General features: G+C 48.3%; 1 protein-coding gene across 4 annotated transcripts in view; it reads right to left on the bottom strand.

Annotated features, from left to right (window-relative positions):
- Positions 1-487: 487 nt before the first annotated feature.
- The window catches only part of LOC134983948 (zinc finger protein 420-like), a 183,567-nt gene continuing 162,897 nt past the window's right edge, over positions 488-21,157 (bottom strand). For 3 of the 4 annotated variants that reach the window (XM_063949564.1, XM_063949565.1, XM_063949566.1), the window contains exon 9: positions 488-1,728. In XM_063949564.1, the coding sequence (XP_063805634.1) occupies positions 494-1,728 (1,235 nt within the window). In that variant the 3' untranslated portion in view covers positions 488-493. The remainder of the gene's footprint in view (positions 1,729-21,157) is intronic. The other variant, XM_063949567.1, reaches the window with a different exon arrangement.

Raw genomic sequence — 21,157 nt, 5'->3', positions numbered from 1 at the left:
AACGTAACATTTAGGGCCGGATGTAATGCCATCCCAGTTGGCCAGAGGTGAGGGTTGCCCGTCACACTTGGACATTTTTTAATGCGCCAGTTATTTACAATACATAGGGGGTCATTCCAACCCGATCGCGCGCTGCAGTTTATCGCAGAGATTGGGTAGGAACTGCGTCATTGCCTGATTGACAGGCAGAGGCGGTCGCAGGGCGGGAGGGGGCAGCACGACGGTGTTTGGCCATCCTTATGGGGGTGCAGTCCGGCAAACGAAGGTGTGGCCAGACCGTGTGGGGGGGGGGGGGGGGGGGGGGGGGCGTGCGACATCACACACAGCCGCTGCGACGATCAACTCCCGGCCAACTGCAGGAGCTGCGCTGGCCGGGAGTTACTCCACAAGTACATAAACATGGCCGCTGTGCGATGCTTCTGTACTTGTGCTGTGAGCGGACTGTATCCCTCTCCTATAACTATAACTCCCTCTCCTTACACTCAGACCTATATCATGGGTTCACTCTTGTGTGACTTTTCTGATGTTTAGTAAGTACTGAATTGCATGTAAAGCATTTCCCGCATTCAGAGCAAGAATACGGTCTCTCTCCGGTGTGACGTCTCTGATGTATAACAAGTCCTGTATTACTTTTAAACCCTTTCCCACATTCCGAGCAAGAATACGGTCTCTCACCTGTGTGACGTCTCTGATGTCTAACAAGTTCTGATTTATATCTAAAACCTCTCTCACATTCAGAGCAGGAATATGGGTATGCTCCTGTGTGAATCATCTGATGTCTAACAAGTAGTGCATTTACTTCAAACCCTTTCCCACATTCTGAGCAAGAATATGGTCTCTCTCCGGTGTGACGTCTCTGATGTACAACAAGTTGTGAATTACGTGTAAAGCATTTCCCACATTCCGAGCAAGAATACGGTGTCTCTCCGGTGTGAAGACTCTGATGTCTAACAAGATGTGGATGGCGTGTAAAACATTTCCCACACTCAGAGCAGGAATATGGTCTCTGCCCCGTGTGACTTTTCTGATGTCGAGCAAGATCTGATTTCCGTGTAAAAGATTTCCCACAAGCAGAGCAGGAAAATGGTTTCTCTCCGGTATGGCTTCTCTGATGTTCAACAAGATCTGTATTACTTCTATACTCTTTATCACATTCCGAGCAAGAATATAGTCTCTCACCTGTGTGACTTCTCTGATGTTTAACAAGTAGAGATTTAATTGGAAAACATTTCTCGCATTCCAAGCAAGAATAAGGTCTCTCACCTGTGTGACTTCTCTGATGTATAACAAGTTCTGATTTAGATCTAAAACATTTCTTACATTCAGAGCAGGAATATGGGTATGCTCCTGTATGAATCATCTGATGTCTAACAAGATGTGAATTTACTTTAAAACATTTCCCACATTCTGAGCAAGAAAACAGTTTTTCATCTGTATGAATCATCTGATGTACAAGAAGTTCTGAATTACTTCTAAACCCTTTCCCACATTCTGAGCAGGAATATGGTGGCTCTCCTGTGTGACTCATCTGATGTATAACAAGGTCTGAATTAAGAGTAAAACATTTTTCACATCCAGAGCAAGACGCATTTGTAATGCAGTTGCTTTTTATATGAGTAGATATTTTCTGTGTATGATCTGCGGCTGTATACATGTCAGTATGTGTGAGGTCTCCATCACATGAGACTGATTCCTCCTTTATATCAGTAGATGGATCTTTAGAGGAGTCTGTGGGTAAAAATATAGGAGGTTAGTCATTCAATGTAATTGTCCAATTCACTCCATGTGCTAACCAGCCCTTTCCTGGTGTACAGCCATACATCTGAATCTGTGAGGCCTGAGACACTCATCGAAATGTGCACCAGCCCTACGGTAGGTGCAAATTCTTCATCTGAGCAGGGTTGGCTGGTTTAAACCAAATGTTTTTTTTGTTTGTTTTTTTAAACACATTCTATTTTTTATTTTTTTTATCATGCTGTGACCACAGGCACGGTGCCGTGACTTCTTAAAAAAAGCCTATTACCTGTATAATGGAATCCCCCTGGTATTATTCCACATTCTTGTTGCTTGGATCTTCATTTGAGTGAGCTGAACCAATGCAGTAAATTCACACACAACAGAGAAATAGGTAAGATGGGAGGGTGAACCAGATCAGAGAGTTACTAAATCTTCCTAGCATCAGCTAAGACTCCACAAACTCCTCCCCAACAATCCTAAAGTACAGGAGAAAACCATAACTAATATTCTCATTTTCACTTATCTCGGAGTGTAATTTGTATATGTTTTAATATATTTAGTCTACCTACATATATTCAGATGAAATAGGAATAATAAGCAGTAAAAACTAAGAATTTACTCACCGGTAATTCTATTTCTCGTAGTCCGTAGTGGATGCTGGGTACTCCGTAAGGACCATGGGGGGTATAGACGGGCTCCGCAGGAGACTGGGCACTCTTAAAAGAAAGATTAGGTACTATATCTGGTGTGCACTGGCTCCTCCCTCTATGCCCCTCCTCCAGACCTCAGTTAGGGAAACTGTGCCCGGAAGAGCTGACATTACTAGGAAAGGATTTGGAATCCAGGGTAAGACTCATACCAGCCACACCGTACAATTCGTGATAACTATACCCAGTTAACAGTATGAAAGAAGAATGAGCCTCATTAACAGATGGCTCAAAACAATAACCCTTTTGTTAAGCAATAACTATATACATGTATTGCAGAGAGTCCGCACTTGGGACGGGCTCCCAGCATCCACTACGGACTACGAGAAATAGAATTACCGGTGAGTAAATTCTTATTTTCTCTGACGTCCTAGTGGATGCTGGGTACTCCGTAAGGACCATGGGGATTATACCAAAGCTCCCAAACGGGCGGGAGAGTGCGGATGACTCTGCAGCACCGAATGAGCAAACTCAAGGTCCTCCTCAGCCAGGGTATCAAACTTGTAGAATTTTGCAAAAGTGTTTGAACCCGACCAAGTAGCAGCTCGGCAAAGATGTAAAGCCGAGACCCCTCGGGCAGCCGCCCAAGAAGAGCCCACCTTCCTCGTGAACTGGGCTTTTACGGATTTAGGATGCGGCAGGCCAGCCGCAGAATGAGCAAGCTGAATCGTGTTACAGATCCAGCGAGCAATAATCTGCTTTGAAGCAGGAGCACCCTGCTTGTTGGGTGCATGCAGGATAAATAGCGAGTCAGTTTTCCTGACTCCAGCCGTCCTGGAAACATAGATTTTCAGAGCCCAGACTACGTCCAGCAACTTGGAATCCTCCAAGTCTCGATTAGCCACAGGCACCACAATAGGTTGGTTCAAATGAAACGCTGATACCACCTTATGAAGGAATTGAGGACGAGTCCTCAATTCTGCCCTGTCCATATGGAAAATCAGATATGGGCTTTTATACGACAAAGCCGCCAATTCTGACACCTGCCTGGCCGAAGCCAAGGCCAACAGCATGACCACCTTCCACGCGAGATATTTTAACTCCACGGTCTTAAGTGGCTCAAACCAATGTGATTTTAGGAAATCCAACACCACGTTGAGATCCCAAGGTGCCACCAGAGGCACAAAAGGGGGCTGAATATGCAGCACTCCCTTAACAAACGTCTGAACTTCAGGCAGTGAAGCCAGTTCTTTTTGAAAGAAAATAGATAGGGCCGAAATCTGGACTTTAATGGATCACAATTTTTGGCCCATAGTCACTCCTGACTGTAGGAAGTGCAGAAATCGACCCAGATGAAATTCCTCTGTTGGGGCCTTTCTGGCCTCACACCAAGCAACATATTTTCGCCATATGCGGTGATAATGTTTTGCTGTCACGTCCTTCTTAGCTTTTATCAGTGTAGGAAAGACTTCCTCTGGAATGCCCTTTTCCCTTAGGATCCGGCGTTCAACCGCCATGCCGTCAAACGCAGGCGTGGTAAGTCTTGGAACAGACAGGGTCCCTGCTGCAGCAGGTCCTGTCGGAGCGGCAGAGGCCATGGGTCCTCTGAGATCATTTCTTGAAGTTCCGGGTACCAAGTTCTTCTTGGCCAGTCCGGAACGATGAGTATAGTCCTTACTCCTCTCTTTCTTATTATCCTCAGTACCTTGGGTATGAGAGGAAGAGGAGGGAACACATAAACCGACTGGTACACCCAAGGTGTCACTAAAGCGTCCACAGCTATCGCCTGAGGGTCCCCTTGACCTGGCACAATATCTTTTTAGCTTTTTGTTGAGGCGGGATGCCATCATGTCCACATGTGGTCGTTCCCAACGGTTTACAATCAGCTTGAAGACTTCTGGATGAAGTCCCCACTCTCCCGGGTGGAGGTCGTGTCTGCTGAGGAAGGCTTCCTAGTTATCTACTCCCCGAATGAACACTGCTGACCGTGCTAGCACGTGATTCTTCGCCCATCGAAGAATCCTTGTGGCTTCTGCCATTGCCATCCTGCTTCTGTGCCGCCCTATCGATTTACATGGGCGACTGCCGTGATGTTGTCTGACTGAATCAGCACCGGTTGGTTTTGAAGCAGGGATTCTGCTTGACTCAGGGCATTGTAAATGGCCCTTAGCTCCAGAATATTTATGTGTAGGGAAGTTTCCTGACTCAACCATTGTCCTTGGAAGTTTCTTCCCTGAGTGACTGCCCCCCAACCTCGGAGGCTTGCATCCGTGGTCACCAGGACCCAGTCCTGTATGCCGAATCTGCGGCCTTCGAGAAGATGAGCAATCTGCAGCCACCACAGCAGAGACACCCTGGCCCTCGGGGACAGGGTGATCAACCGATGCATTTGAAGATGCGATCCGGACCACTTGTCCAATAGATCCCACTGGAAGATCCTTGCATGGAACCTGCCGAAGGGAATCGCTTCGTAAGAAGCTACCATCTTTCCCAGGATTCGCGTGCAGTGATGCACCGACACCTGTTTTGGTTTCAGGAGGTCCCTGACCAGAGATGATAATTCCTGGGCCTTCTCCTCCGGGAGAAACACCTTCTTCTGTTCTGTGTCTAGAATCATACCCAGGAACAGCAGACGCGTCGCAGGAATCAGCTGTGACTTTGGGATATTCAGAATCCAGCCGTGCTGATGCAGCACTTCCTGAGATAGTGCTACGCTGATTAGCAACTGTTCTTTGGACCTCGCCTTTATCAGGAGATCGTCCAAGTACGGGATAATTATAACTCCCTTCTTTCGAAGGAGTATCATCATTTCGGCCATTACCTTGGTAAATACCCTCGGTGCCGTGGACAGACCAAACGGCAACGTCTGGAATTGGTAATGACAGTCCTGTACCACAAACCTGAGGTACTCCTGGTGAGGTGGGTAAATGGGAACATGTAGGTATGCATCCTTGATGTCCAATGACACTATAAAATCCCCCTCTTCCAGGCTTGCAATAACCGCCCTGAGCGATTCCATCTTGAACTTGAACTTCCTTATATAAGTGTTCAAGGATTTAAAATTTAGGATGGGTCTCACGAACTGTCTGGTTTCGGTACCACAAACAATGTGGAATAGTAACCCCGCCCCTGTTGAAGGGGGGTACCTTGATTATCACCTGTTGGAGGTACAGCTTGTGAATAGCTGCCAGTACTACCTCCCTTTCTTTGGGAGCAGCCGGTAAGGCTGATTTGAGGTAACGGCGAGGGGGAGTGGCCTCGAACTCCAGCTTGTATCCCTGAGATACCACTTGCAGAACCCAGAGATCCACCTGTGAGAGAACACACTGGTCGCTGAGGTTCCAGAGACACGCCCCCACCGCACCTGGCTCCGCCTGTGGAGCCCCAGCGTCATGCGGTGGACTTAGAGGAAGCGGGGGGAGGATATTTGTTCCTGGGAACTGGCTGTCTGGTGCAGCTTTTTCCATTTTCCCTTGCCTCTGGGCAGAAAGGAAGCGCCTCTGACCCGCTTGCCTTTTTGGGGCCGAAAGGACTGTACCTGATAATACGGTGCTTTCTTAGGCTGTGAGGAAACCCGAGGTAAAAATGTCGACTTCCCAGCTGTTGTTGTGGATACGAGGTCCGAGAGACCATCCACTAAACAATTCCTCACCCTTATAAGGCAAAACCTCCATGTGCCTTTTAGAATCAGCATCACCTGTCCACTGCCGAGTCCATAATACTCTTCTGGCAGAAATGGACATTGCATTAATTCTAGATGCCAGCCGGCAAATATCCCTCTGTGCATCTCTCATATATAAGACTACGTCTTTAATATGCTCTATGGTTAGCAAAATAGTATCCCTGTCTAGGGTATCAATATTATCTGACAGGGTATCGGACCAAGCTGCTGCAGCACTACACATCCATGCTGAAGCAATTGCAGGTCTCAGCATAGTACCTGAGTGTGTATATACAGACTTCAGGATAGCCTCCTGCTTTCTATCAGCAGGCTCCTTTAAGGCGGCCGTATCCTGAGACGGCAGTGCCACCTTTTTTGACAAGCGTGTGAGCGCCTTATTCACCCTAGGGGTTGTCTCCCAACGCAACCTGTCCTCTGGCGGGAAAGGGTACGCCATCAGTAACTTTTTAGAAATCACTAGTTTCTTATCGGGGGAACCCAACGCTTCTTCACACGCTTCATTCAACTGATGGGGGAAAAACCACTAGTTGCTTTTTCTCCCCAAACAGAATACCCTTTTTAGTGGTACCTGGGTTAATGTCAGAAATGTGCAACACATTTTTCATTGCCGTAATCATGCAACGGATGGCCCTTGTGGATTGTACATTAGTCTGATCCTCGTCGACACTGGAGTCAGACTCCGTGTCGACATCTGTGTCTGCCATCTGAGGTAGCGGGCGTTTTTGAGCCCCTGATGGCCTCTGAGACGCCTGGGCAGGCACGGGCTGAGAAGCCGGCTGTCCCACAGCTATTATGTCATCGAACCTTTTATGCAAGGAGTTGACACTGTCGTTTAATACCTTCCACATATCCACCCACTCTGGTGTTGGCCCCGCAGGGGGTGACATCACACTTATCGGCACCTGCTCCGCCTCCACATAAGTTTCCTCATCAAACATGTCGACACAGCCGTACCGACACACCGCACACACACAGGGAATGCTCTGACTGAGGACAGGACCCCACCAAGTCCTTTGGGGAGACAGAGAGAGACTATGCCAGCACACACCACAGCGCTATATAATGCAGGGATGCACACTATACAGAGTGATTTTTCCCCTATAGCAGCTTATATACACAGTTATGCGCCTAAATTTATGTGCCCCCCTCTCTCTTTTACCCTAGAAGTCTGGAACTGCAGGGGAGAGCCTGGGGAGCGTCCTTCCAGCGGAGCTGTGAAGAGAAAATGGCGCTGGTGTGCTGAGGAAGACAGCCCCGCCCCTTTCTCGGCGGACTTCTCCCGCTTTTTTATATGCGTTATGGTGGGGGATTATGCACATATACAGTATATTGGCTGTATTATGTGCTATTTAGCCATGTAAGGTACTCTAATTGCTGCCCGCTAGCTGCAAGCAGGTAGGTTTGCTTCTCTCCCCTCAGTCCCTCGTAGCAGTGAGTCTGTTGCCAGCAGATCTCACTGAAAATAAAAAACCTAACAAATACTTTTTCTAAGAAGCTCAGGAGAGCCCCTAGTGTGCATCCAGCTCTGGCCGGGCACAGATACTAACGGAGGTCTGGAGGAGGGGCATAGAGGGAGGAGCCAGTGCACACCAGATATAGTACCTAATCTTTCTTTTAAGAGTGCCCAGTCTCCTGCGGAGCCCGTCTATACCCCCCATGGTCCTTACGGAGTACCCAGCATCCACTAGGACGTCAGAGAAAATGGTTTTATTGAAAGATGTAACATTAACCCTTTCAGTGGTAACTTTTTTGAATTTTGTCACGCCTCCCAAGATTGTTTTTTTATATTTTTTACCTGTTGTTGCCAGGGGTTTCATGTGCATTGCCAGGGGTTTTACACACTAGGTGTCATACTCTTTGACAGGGTTTTCATGCACTAAGGGGGTCATTCCGAGTTGATCGTAGCTGTGCTAAATTTAGCACAGCTATGATCATGTTCCCAGACATGCGGGAGGACGCCCAGCACAGGGCTAGTCCGCCCCACATGTCTATCTGCCCTTCCCCACACAAGTAAAAAAGCATTGCACAGCGGCGATGCTTTTGTACTTGTTGAGTAACTTCCGGCCAGCGCAGCTCCTGCGGCTGCCCGGGAGTTGCCCGTCGCATCGGCTGCATGTGACGTCACGAAGCCGCTGCGGCCCGCCCCCCGAATGGTCTGGCCACGCCCCCACATGGTCCAGCCACGCCCTTATAATGGCCCCGCCCGCCCACTGCCTGTCAATCAGGCAGAGGTGATCGATAGGGAACGACGGCCTTTGCCCATTCGGCATGCTGCGGCGTCTGCGCAGTTACGAACCGATCGCTGCGATAAACTGCAGCAAGCAATCGGGTCGGAATGACCCCCCTAAGATCCATGCTCGTTGGCAAGGGGAAAGCTAGTTGCCGAGGGGATGCTCGTTGCAAAGGAATGCGTACACACTAGGCTGTTTTATAATTCCGGTGCGTTGGATCGTCAGCTATGTCGTGCAGTGTATACCTTAATGCAAAAAAAGAAAAAGAAAAACTACTTTCAAGTAAAAAAGAATATATGATTCTCATACGTCCTAGAAGATGCTGGGGTCCAATTTAGTACCATGGGGTATAGACTGGTCCCTTGGGAGCCATGGGTACTTTAAGAGTTTAAATAGTGTGGGCTGGCTCCTCCCTCTATGCTCACTCCCGCAGCACTGCCGCCACCCCCTAACAGAGTCAGAAGATACGGTGGTGAGTAGGATGCCAACGCCCCGGTAAGCGAGGAGCCGGTAAGAATGGCGGCATTAGGGTGGGAGCGCAGCACTGATGCTGCGCTCTGGAAGGCTCAGAGGTACGTGTGCGGTGCTGTGAGGGGCGTCCTGGGCCAGCGCAATACCCTAAAAACTGGTCACAGAAAGCTACAGGGGCTTGTACTACTGTTAGCTGCAGTTTCACCTCCGGCCAGTATAATACCATAAGTGTGGGAAGGCGCGCCATTACAGTGGGCGGGGCTTGTCCTCAGAGAGGATCCAGCACTCACCAGCACCATTTTCTCCCTGCAGATCACACACAGAGACACTGACAGGGAGCGCTGCCCTCCACATAACTCCAGCTATCCTGTGCGGTACCAGGGGTTATAGAAGGGAGGGAGCGTGTTTTGTTAACTGTTTGAAGTTACTCCAGTCAGCGCCAGGCATTTATTATATAACTGCCTACTGGGGCGCTGTGTGTGCTGGCTCCTCATATTCTGTGTCTCTCTGAAAGACTCTGTGGGGAAACGGTCTCTACATTTTTGTGTGTGTGTCCTGTGCTGCAGAGTGTTTCTCTTCTCCAGAGGAGTCTATTCCATGTACTCAGGAATGCAATATACTGTCTCAGCCTTCTGAAGCCGAACCACCGGAATTAGATTTTCTGGATAGAAGGGACATTGAAATGTTTTTACGTCACATACAGGATTCTGCAGGTTTCATGGTGGAGGCCATGAAGGACCTGGGTCATCTGAATGCAAGGACGTCTTCCATGGCTGTCTCGGCACGCAGGGGTCTCTGGCTACGCCAATGGTCTGGGGATGAGGAATCCAAGAAAAGCGTGGAGAACCTACCCTTCACAGGTCAGGCTCTGTTTGGGGAGGCATTGGATGCGTGGATTTCCACGGCAACCACAGGTAAGTCAACCTTTCTTCCCTCAGCCACCCCACCGACGAGAAAATCTTTTCTTACGTCTACAATGCAGTCCTTTCGGACTGCAAAAGGTTAAAAAGGCCAAGTTCCACTTTCTTCAGAGGTGGTCGAGGGAAATCCAGAAAACCTGCATCAACAGGTTCCCAGGAACAGAAGCCTGGTTATGCTTCCTCAAAATCGTCAGCATGACGGTGGATCTCCCAGCCTGGAGATCGGGCAGATGGGAGCATGACTGAGAAATTTCAGTCACGTCTGGGCGTCATCAGGCCTGGACCCCTGGGTGCAAGATATTGTGTCCCAGGGGTACAGACTGGAGTTTCAAGAACTCCCACCTCACAGATTCTTCAAATCAGGCGTACCAGCTTTGCTGACAGAAAGGACTATCCTACAGGAAGCCATTCAAAAATTGGAAAAGGCAAATGTCATTGTTCCAGGTCCACATCATCTGAAAAAATAAGATTTTAAACCTACCGATAAATATTTTTCTCCTAGTTCGTAGAGGATGCTGGGGACTCTTTAAGGACCATGGGGTTTAGATGGGCTCCACAGAAGACATGGGCACTTTAAGACCTTTTAATGGCTGTGAGCTGGCTCCTCCCTCTATGCCCCTCCTCCAGACCTCAGTTATAGGAACTGTGCCCAGAGGAGATGGACATTTTGAGGAAAGGATTTTGTTAATTAAGGGTGAGATACATACCAGCTCACACCACAACACACCGTACAACCTGGGATATAACTAAACCAGTAAACAGTATGAACAAATAAGATCAGCAACAGGTTGATCTGAACTGCAACACAACCCTTGTGTAGACTTATCAATAACTATGTACAAGTACTGCAGATTTATTCCGCACTGGGACGGGCGCCCAGCATCCTCTACGGACTAGGAGAAAAAGATTTACTGATAGGTTTAAAATCTTATTTTCTCTTACGTCCTAGAGGATGCTGGGCACTCCGTAAGGACCATGGGGTTTATACCAAAGCTCCAGACCGGGCGGGAGAGTGCGAATGACTCTGCAGCACCGATTGAGCAAAAAAAGAGAGGTCCTCATCAGCCAGGGTATCAAACTTATAGAATTTAGCAAAAGTGTTTGAACCCGACCAAGTAGCTGCTCGGCAAAGCGGTTATGCCGAGACGCCTCTGGCAGCCGCCCAAGAAGAGCCCACCTTCCTAGTGGAATGGGCCTTTACCGATTTTGGTAACGACAATCCAGCCGTAGAAGGGGCCTGCTGAATCGTGTTAAAGATCCAGCGTGCGATAGTCTGCTTGGAAGCAGGAGCACCAACCTTGTTGGCTGCATATAGGATACACAGAGCCTCCGTTTTCCTAATACGAGACGTTCTGGCTACATAGATTTTTAAAGCCATGACTACATCAAGGTACTTGGAATCCTCCACCGGCACTACAATAGGTTGGTTCATGTGAAACGACGAAACCACCTTAGGTAGAAATTGTGGACGAGTTCTCAATTCTGCTCTATCCACATGGAAAATCAGATAGGGGCTCTTGTAAGACAAGGCCGCCAATTCTGACAGCCTCCTTGCAGATGCCAAGGCCAATAACATGACCACTTTCCAAGCGAGAAATTTTAACTCAACAGTTTGAAGTGGTTCAAACCAATGTGATTTAAGGAACTGTAACACCACGTTAAGGTCCCACGGTGCCACTGGGGGCACAAAAGGAGGTTGGATGTGCAGTACTCCCTTCACAAAAGTCTGCACTTCTAGAAGAGAGGACAGTTCCTTCTGAAAAAATATTGATAAGGCCGAAATATGCACCTTAATGGAGCCTAACTTTAGGCCCATATCCAGCCCCGCCTGTAGAAAATGGAGAAAACGACCCAGCTGAAAACCTCCGTAGGAGCATTCTTGGATTCACACCAAGACACATAATTCCTCCAGATACGGTGATAATGTTTCACCGTTACCTCCTTCCTAGCTTTAAGCAGAGTAGGGATGACCTCTCCTGGAATACCTTTCCTAGCTAGGATTTGGTGTTCAACCGCCATGCTGTCAAACGTAACCGCGGTAAGTCTTGAAACACACACAGCCCCTGTTGTAACAGGTCCTCTCTTAGAGGAAGAGGCCAAGGATCTTCTGTGAGCATTACCTGAAGATCTGGAAACCAGGCCCTTCGAGGCCAGTCTGGAACAATGAGTATCGTTTGAACTCTTGTTCTTCTTATGATCCTCAATATCTTTGGGATGAGTGGAAGTGGAGGGAACACATAGACCGACTGATAAACCCACGGTGTCACTAGTGCGTCTACTGCTATTGCTTGAGGGTCCCTCGACCTGGAACAATACGTCCGAAGCTTTTTGTTGAGGCGTGACGCCATCATGTCTATTCGAGGGAGTCCCCAACCATTTGTCACTTCTGCAAAGACCTCTTGATGAAGCCCCCACTCTCCTGGATGGAGATCGTGTCTGCTGAGGAAGTCTGCTTCCCAGTTGTCCACTCCCGGGATGAAAACAGCTGACAGAGCGCTTACATGATTTTCTGCCCAGCGAAGAATCCTGGTGGCCTCCGCCATCGCTGCTCTGCTTCTTGTTCCGCACTGGCGGTTTACATGTGCCACGGCTGTGATGTTATCTGACTGGATCAGTACAGGTAGGTTGCGAAGAAGATGCTCCGCCTGTCTCAGGCCGTTGTATATGGCCCTCAATTCCAGCAAATTTATGTGCAGACAAGCCTCCTGGCTTGACCATATTCCCTGAAAATGTTTTCCTTGTGTGACCGCTCCCCAGCCTCGGAGGCTCACATCCGTGGTCACCAGAACCCAATCCTGGATTCCGAACCTGCGACCCTCTAGGAAGTGAGCACTGTGGAGCCACCACAGGAGATATCCTGGCCCTGGGGGACAGGCTCATCATCCGATGCATTTGGAGATGGGACCCTGACCATTTGTCCAGTAGGTCCCACTGAAATGTTCTTGCATGGAACCTGCCAAACGGAATGGCCTCGTAGGCCGCCACCATCTTTCCCGACACTCGAGTGCATTGATGAATCGACACTCTTTTTGGTTTCAGCAGATCCCTGACCATGTTCTGGAGTTCCAGAGCTTTTTCCATTGGGTCCAGAATCATGCCCAAAAACGACATTCGAGTTGTCGGCATCAACTGCGACTTTGGCAAATTTAATAGCCAGCCATGTTGTTGTAGTACCCTCAGAGAGAGTGCCACGCTTTTCAGTAACTGGTCTCTTGATCACGCCTTTATCAGGAGATTGTCCAAGTACGGGATAATTGTGACACCTTGCTTGCGCAGGAGCACCATCATTTCCGCCATTACCTTGGTGAAAATCCTCGGGGCCATGGAAAGCCCAACCGGCAACGTTTGAAATTGGTAATGACAATCCTGCACAGCGACTCTCAGGAACGCCTGATGAGGAGGATATATGGGGACATGAAGGTATGCATCCTTTATGTCTAGTGACACCATAAAATCCCCCCCGTCCAGACTGGAAATCACTGCCCGGAGAGATTCCATCTTGAATTTGAATCTTTTCAAATACAGGTTGTCAAAGTCAGAAAAATATCCCCATACACACTGCCATATTTGCACCTCACCCTGGTACGCCCTGCGCATGCGTGCGCTTTCCCGTGATAGCGCATACCCGCTGTTGCGTGCACCCGCTCTCACTCGGTATGCGTATTTACGGTAAAGAGTATGTATTCGTAGCGTGCGACCCAATAGTTCCATATTCTCCCAATTAATGTAGTTTGTAGACCATGGTCCCTTTGATAGATTCTGAAAGTTTGGTTAATATAGAATGTCCCTGAACGGAGGAATCCCTCTTTGTATTGTGCGAAGGGTCTAACAGGAGTCATACAGCAGTGTTTGGTACCCATCGGAAGAGTATTTAAATAGCAATATTCCGGTGTTGGTTTGGAGCGTATTAATCGCTCGTGCGAATAGTTATGGACATAAGAAGTTTATGTCCATTACTATTATTTACTCTTACTCAGGTATGCGGCGGGAAACCTAGTTTCCCACCCACCTGAGCTGTTTGAAATCGTCACAGCCCACCTGTATGAATCAACCTATGACCTTTTGTTATGATGCGAAGCCGAATTCCTGCGTCCAATGGACAATGAGATTGTAGGGACCATTGGACTGCATTGTGTGTGTAGCATAAAAGACGGGCCTGTGGCATCCAGCTTTCACTTCTCTTCAACGATTCTCATTGCTGACAATCGGGAGCTGGATGTCCAGAGGCGCTTGCGATCGTTACCCTTGTGCGTAAGTTTCTCTCCGTAATCATATTGTCTTACTGTGAGCCATTTCTCTCATATCTCTCTCTCTCTCCCTCTCTTCTCTGTCTCTCGTATTTTCCCTTGATTAGATTGTATTGTATTGTATTTATTGTGTAGTTATTTGGTTAGGAAGTCTCTGTTATATTGTAGTGTATCATTTGTACTGTGATTCCTTTTTGCAAGTATATTAGTTATAATACATATAATAGGCTTTGGACCCTAAACAAGTATCTGTGTATTTTCTCATAGTGTTAAGTGTTCACAGAGCGTCAGTGACGCTCAAGCAGCTTTGTAGTTAATCAGGTTACACCAGGTTGCACTTACACATTGTCTCTACATAAAAGTATACTGTATTTCTCATTGTTTAAGGTATAGATATCAAGGTATAGCGTTGTGAGCGTCTGCGCCGCTGGTGATCTCCTCGTGGTCTCAAGCGTCCGCTACGCCATAGCGAATCATTACGTTAGTCACAGCCAATAGCGTGTCTGCCTGTGATCTCTGGGCCGTGAGCGAAAGCGACGCTTGAGCGTCTCGCCTACGGCTGAGCGATCGATACGCAACTAGCGTACCCTTACGGTACTTCTTACGTAGTCAGCGTACAGTGTTCTTAGACCTCATAAAGGGTTGTTTATACGATAAAAGAATTCAGCTTTATCAAGGTTTAGGGATTTTAGGTTCAGAATTGGTCTGACCGAGCCGTCTGGCTTCGGGACCACAAATAGAGTTGAATAAAACCCCTTTCCCTGTTGCAACAGGGGAACCGTGATAATCACTTGCTGTTGACACAGCTTTTGTATCGCAGCTGAAACTATTTCTCTCCCTGGGAGAGAAGCTGGTAAGGCAGATTTGAAAAATCGGTGTGGAGGCACGTCTTTGAACTCCAGTCTGTATCCTTGGGTTACAATTTCTAGCACCCAAGGATCCAAGAGTTCGAATGAATCCAGACCTGGCTGAAGACGTGCCCCCACCGGTGCGGACTCCCGCAGCGGAGCCCCAGCGTCATGCAGTGGATTTGGTAGAGGCCGGAGAGGACTTCTGCTCCTGGGAACTAGCCGCAGCTGGGTGTTATTTTCCCTCTACCCTTGCCTCTGGCGATGAATGATGATCCACGTCCCTTTCTGAATTTATGAGACCGAAAGGACTGCATCTGGTATGGAGGCATTTTCTTTTGCCGTGGGGGAACAAAAGGCAAAAAGAAGACTTACCCGCGGTAGCTGTGGAAACCAGGTCCGCGAGGCCGTCCCCAAACAAAAGTTCACCCATGTACGGCAAGGCCTCCATAAGTCTCTTGGAGTCAGCATCACTAGTCCATTGACAGGTCCACAACGCCCTCCTAGCTGAAATTGCCATGGCATTGGCCCTTGATCCCAAGAGGCCAATATCTCTCGCAGCCTCCCTTAGGTATAACGCTGCGTCCTTGATGTGACCCAATGTCAACAATACACCCTCCCTGTCGAGGGTGTCCATGACAGATGACAAGTTATCTGCCCATCCTGCAATCGCACTACTCACCAATTCCGACGCTACCGCCGGTCTGAGCAGGGTTCCCGTAGTTGCATAAAATAGATTTCAAGGTAGTTTCCTGCCTGCGATCCGCAAGATCCTTTAGTGTCGCCGTGTTTGGAGACGGTAGAGCCACCTTTTTGGATAAACGCGTCAAAGCCTTATCTACCGTGGGTGACGATTCCCACCATAACCTGCCCTGTGAGAGGAAAGGATACGCCATAACAATTCTCTTAGGAATCTGCAGTCTTTTGTCTGGAGTTTCCCAAGCTTTTTCAAATAGAGCGTTCAGCTCATGGGATGGGGGAAATGTTACCTCAGGTTTCTTCTCCTTAAACATACAGACCCGTGTGTCAGTCACAGAAGGGTCCTCTGTGATATGTAATACATCTTTTATTGCAATAATCATGTACTGAATACTCTTGGCCACCCTTGGGTGTAACCGAGCGTCATCATAGTCGACACTGGAGTCAGAATCCGTGTCGGTATCAGTGTCTACTATCTGGGTAAAGGGACGTTTCTGGGACCCTGATGGGTTCTCTGACATTAATATCCATGGATTGTCTCCATGCTTGGTTCTGGGACTCAGATTTGTCCAACCTTTTATGTAATAAAGCCACACTTGCATTCAAAACATTCCACATGTCTACCCAATCAGCAGTCGGCGGTGCCGACGGAGCTACTATTACATTCTGCTCCGCATCCTTTCTGGAAGAGCCTTCCGCCTCAGACATGTCGACACACACGTATTGACACCCCCACACACACTGGGATATAGGGGACAGACCCACAGTAAGGTCCTTTAGAGAGAGAGACAGAGAGGGAGTTTGCCAGCTCACACCCAGCGCCACTGCAGTCTGAAATATTAATAATGTCCCAGACCTGTAAGCGCTTTTTGTATCACACTATCACCAAATTAATGTGCCCCCCCCCCCCCCTCCCTGATTTGCACCCTGTTACTTGTATACAGCGGTGAAGGGAGTCCGGGAGCAGCGTCTCTGCAGCAAGCTGTGGAGAAAATGGATCTGGTTAGAGCTGAGGGACTAAGCTCCGCCTCCCTCGATGGCACGCTTCGGTCCCGCTAATTTTTATACTGGCGGGGGTCTGTATATACTGCCCATGCAGTACCTATGCGTGCCAGTGAACGTTTATGAGGTAATTATTGCTGCCCAGGGCGCCCTCCCTGCACCCTTGCTGTGCCTCGTGTGTGTGTGTGTGTGTGTGAGCAATGGCGCGCTGCGCGGTACCTCACGAAGATCTGAAGTCTTCTGCTGCCTTTGAAGTCTTCTTGCTTCTCATACTCACCCGGCTTCTATCTTCCGGCTCTGTGAGGAGGACGGCGGCGCGGTTCTGAAACGAACAGCTAGGCGTACCAAGTGCTGCGACCCTCTGGAGCTAATGGTGTCCAGTAGCCTAAGAAGCAGAGCCTATCAGTAAAGTAGGTCTGCTTCTCTCTCTCCTCAGTCCCACGAAGCAGGGAGCCTGTTGCCAGCAGTGCTCTCTGAAAATAAAAAACCTAACAAAGTCTTTTTCCAGAGAAACTCAGTAGAGCTCCCCTAGTGTGCGACCAGTCTCCTCTGGGTACAGAATCTAACCGAGGTCTGGAGGAGGGGCATAGAGGGAGGAGCCAGTTCACACCCATTAAAAGGTCTTAAAGTGCCCATGTCTCCTGCGGAGCCCGTCTATACCCCATGGTCCTTACGGAGTCCCCAGCATCCTCTAGGACGTAAGAGAAACATGGGTTACTACTCAAACCTATTTGTGGTACTGAAACCGGATGGTTCGGCGACGCCAATATTGAACCTAAAATCTTTAAACCCCTATTTGGAGGGAATTCAAGTTCAAAATGGAGTCTCTGAGAGCGGTCATCTCAAGTCAGGAGGAAGTGGAATTCCTGGTATCCCTAGATATAAAGGATGCATAACTTCACATTCCGATTTGGCCGCCACACCAGGCTTATCTCAGATTTGCTCTGTTACTATCAGTTACAGGCACTGCCATTTGGCCTCCCCACGGCACAGAGAGTGTTCACCAAAGTAATGGCAGAAATTATGCTACTCCTCCGCAAGCAGAGAGTGAACATAATTCCATATCTGGACGATCTACTGATAAAAGCATCTTCCAGGGAGAAAATGTTACAGAACATTGCTCTCACAACTCGAGTACTCCGGGATCATGGCTGGATCCTGAATCTTCCAAAGTCACATTTGGAGCAGACAAGGAGATTGTCTTTTCTAGGGATCATCCTCGACACGGAAGTGCAGGTGTTTCTACCGGTGGAGAAAGCGTTGGTGATACAATCAATGGTCCGGGATGTCTTGAAGCCAACCTGGGTATCGGTTCATCAGTGCATTCGCCTTCTGGGGAAGATGGTTGCCTCTTACGAGGCTCTACAGTACGGAAGATTTCATGCACGGTCCTTCCAACTGGATCTCCTGGACAAATGGTCGGGGTCTCTACTTCACATGCACCAGAGGATACGTCTGTCTCCGAAAGCCAGACTCTCGCTCCTCTGGTGGCTGCAAACCTCTCACCTACTAGAGGGCCGCAGGTTCGGGATTCAGAATTGGATTCTTCTAACCACGGATGCAAGTCTCAGAGGTTGGGGAGCAGTCGCCCAAGGGGAAACCTTCCAGGGAAGGTGGTCAAGTCTGGAAACCATTCTTCCAATAAACATTCTGGAACTACCGCCTGTAGAAGACCGTTGTACATGGCCCTTAGTTCCAGAATGCACATCTTCTGCAAGATCGTGCCATTCAGGTTCAGTCGGACAACGTCACAGCGGTGTCCTACATAAAACAGGCAGGGCGGAACGAAGAGCAGAGCTGCAATGTCAGAGGTAACAAGAATCATCCTCTGGGAGGAAAGACACGCAGCGGCGCTGTCAGCAATCTTCATTCCAGGAGTGGACAACTGGGAAGCGGACTTCCTCAGCAGACACGATCTATATCCGGGGGAGTGGGGCCTACACCCAGAGGTGTTTGCAGAGGTGACAAGTCTTTGGGGCTTACCTCAAATAGACATGATGGCCTCACGCCTCAACAAGAAGCTTCGGCTGTACTGTTCCAGGTCGAGGGATCCACAGGCAGTGGCAGTGGACGCCCTGGTAACTCCGTGGGTGTTCAAGTCAGTGTACGTATTCCCTCCACTCCTGCTCATCCCAAGGATTCTCAAACTAATCAAAAGAACAAGAGTTCAGGCGATCCTCATTGCTCCGGGCTGGGCAAGAAGGGCTTGGTACGCGGATCTTCTGGAGTTACTACTGGAAGATCCGAGTCCTCTTTGAGAGGACCTTCTGCAACAGGGGCCGTTCGCTTATCAAGACTTACAACGGCTATGTTTGACAGCATGGAGGTTGAACACCAGATCTTAGCTCGGAAGGGCATTCCGAACAAGGTTATTCCTACCCTGATACGGGCTAGGAAGAGAGTAACGTCAAGACCTTACCATAGGATTTGGAAAAAGTATGTGTCTTGGTGTGAATCCAAGAAGTTTCCTACGATGGAATTTCAACGTGGGCGGTTTCTCCTCGCCCTGCAAGCAGGAATGGATGTGGGCCTGCGCTCCATAAAAGTCCAGATTTCGGCCTTGTCCATTTTCTTCCAGAATATCAATTGGCTGCCCTTCCTGAGGTTCAGACTTTCTTGAAAGGGGTTCTGCACATCCAACCTCCCTTTGTGCCGCCTACGGAACCTTGGGATATTAACGTGGTGCTGCAGTTCCTGCAATCGGATTGGTTCGAACCTTTACAGGAGGCTGAAGTCAAGTTTCTTACTTGGAAGGCTGTCACACTGTTGGCATTGGCATCTGCTAGACGTGTGTCAGAATTGGGGGCATTGTCCTGCAAGAGCCCCTACTTGATTTTCCATGAAGATAGAGCTGACCTCAGGACGCATCAGCAGTTTCTTCCAGAGGTTGTGTCGGCTTTTCATATCAACCAACCTATTGTGGTGCCAGTGGCTACTGACTCCTCAATTACCTCAAAGTCCTTAGATGTTGTGAGGGCTTTGAAGATTCATGTGAAGAGAACTTCTCGTCACAGAAAGTCGGACTGTCTGTCTGTTTGTCCTTTATGATCCCAACAAGATTGGGTGTCCTGCTTCTAAGCAGATGATTTCTCGCTGGATCAGGTTCACTATCCAGCATGCTTATTCTACGGCAGGATTGCCACGTCCAAAATCGGTTAAGGCTCACTCTACTCATAAAGTGGGTTCTGCCTGGGTGGCTGCCCGGGGTGTCTCTGCTTTACAACTTTGCCGAGCAGCTATTTGGTCTGGGTCGAACACGTTTGCAAAGTTTTACAAGTTCGATACTTTGGCCTCTGAGGACCTTAAGTTTGGTCAATCTGTTCTGCAGGAGCCTCCGCGCTCTCCCTCCCATACTGGGAGCTTTGGTACATCCCCATGTCACTAATGTGGACCACAGCATCCTCTAGGACATATGAGAAAATAGGATTTTAATAACCCACCGGTAAATCCATTTCTCGTAGTCCGTAGAGGATGCTGGGCGCTCTCCCAGCGCTTCATTTTCCTGCAGTTGTTACTTGGTTCAGTACTGCCTTGTTACTTGGTTAAGTAATGTTGTTCAGCGGTTGTTGACTTGTTTCAAGCTAGTTAGCTTGGTTGTCTGTTATGTGTGAGCTGGTGTGAATCTCACCACTATCTGTGTATTTCCTTCTCTCGAAGTATGTCTCCTCGGGCACTATTTCTAGACTGGGTCTGGTAGGAGGGGCATAGAGGGAGGAGCCAGCCCAGACTATTAAACTCTTAAAGTGCCCATAGCTCCCAAAGGACCCGTCTATACCCCATGTTACTAATGTGGACCCCAGCATCCTCTACGGACTACGCAAAAAGGATTTACCGGTAGGTAATTAAAATCCTATTTTTTTCCCAACCCCGCATCTATGATTTACTATGTAATCAGTGGAACATCTCTGTACGCAACCACCTTTAGCAACACACCCATAAAATGCTACCTGTACGTGCATCTTTTTATTCACGCCCCACCCCGCGTTACAGTTCACATTTTCCAGACCACCTAGCAGGTGCACAGGTGTATTCATTACTCACACATCTTAAAAGATCCACAGGTGGAGCTAGTTACATCACTTGTGATTCTGTGAGGAGACCTGGAAAGCGTTAACTGTTGGTAACTCTCTAGGACTGGAGTTGGCTACCCCTGCTCTATATCCTACTGGTAATGGTTGGATAACTACATTATTTTATTTTATAATTGTTTAACTCCTAAACCAGGTTATTGCCTTAACCCACTAATTGTTGTGTGCTTACTATAGTGGTGCTCCAAAGTTTGTGAACCCTTCAGAATTTTCTACATTTCTGCTGAAATTTGGACTAAAACTACCTCAGATTTTCAGTCCTAAAACTAGATAAAGAGAACCAAATCAAATGAGACAAAGAAATGAGACGTGCTCATTTTTATATTGAGGAATGATCCAATATCACATATCTATAAGGGGCATAAGTATGTGAACCTTTGCTTTCAGTATTTGCTTTCAATAACTACATCTGTTTCCAGTAATTGTTGATTAGTCCTGATCATCAGCTTGGAGGAATTATACCCCATTCCTCTGCAAAACAGCTTCACCTCTGTTATGATGTGGAATGACCTGAAGCGAGCAACATTTCGATTGGATTAAGGTCAGGACCTTGACTTGGCCAATCCAAAACTTTACATTTATTCT

The sequence above is a fragment of the Pseudophryne corroboree genome, assembly GCF_028390025.1.
Source record: "Pseudophryne corroboree isolate aPseCor3 chromosome 3 unlocalized genomic scaffold, aPseCor3.hap2 SUPER_3_unloc_3, whole genome shotgun sequence".
Taxonomy (NCBI): Eukaryota; Metazoa; Chordata; class Amphibia; order Anura; family Myobatrachidae; genus Pseudophryne; species Pseudophryne corroboree.
The sequence above is the reverse complement of the archived record's forward strand: the minus strand, read 5'-3'. Positions and strand labels throughout refer to the sequence as shown.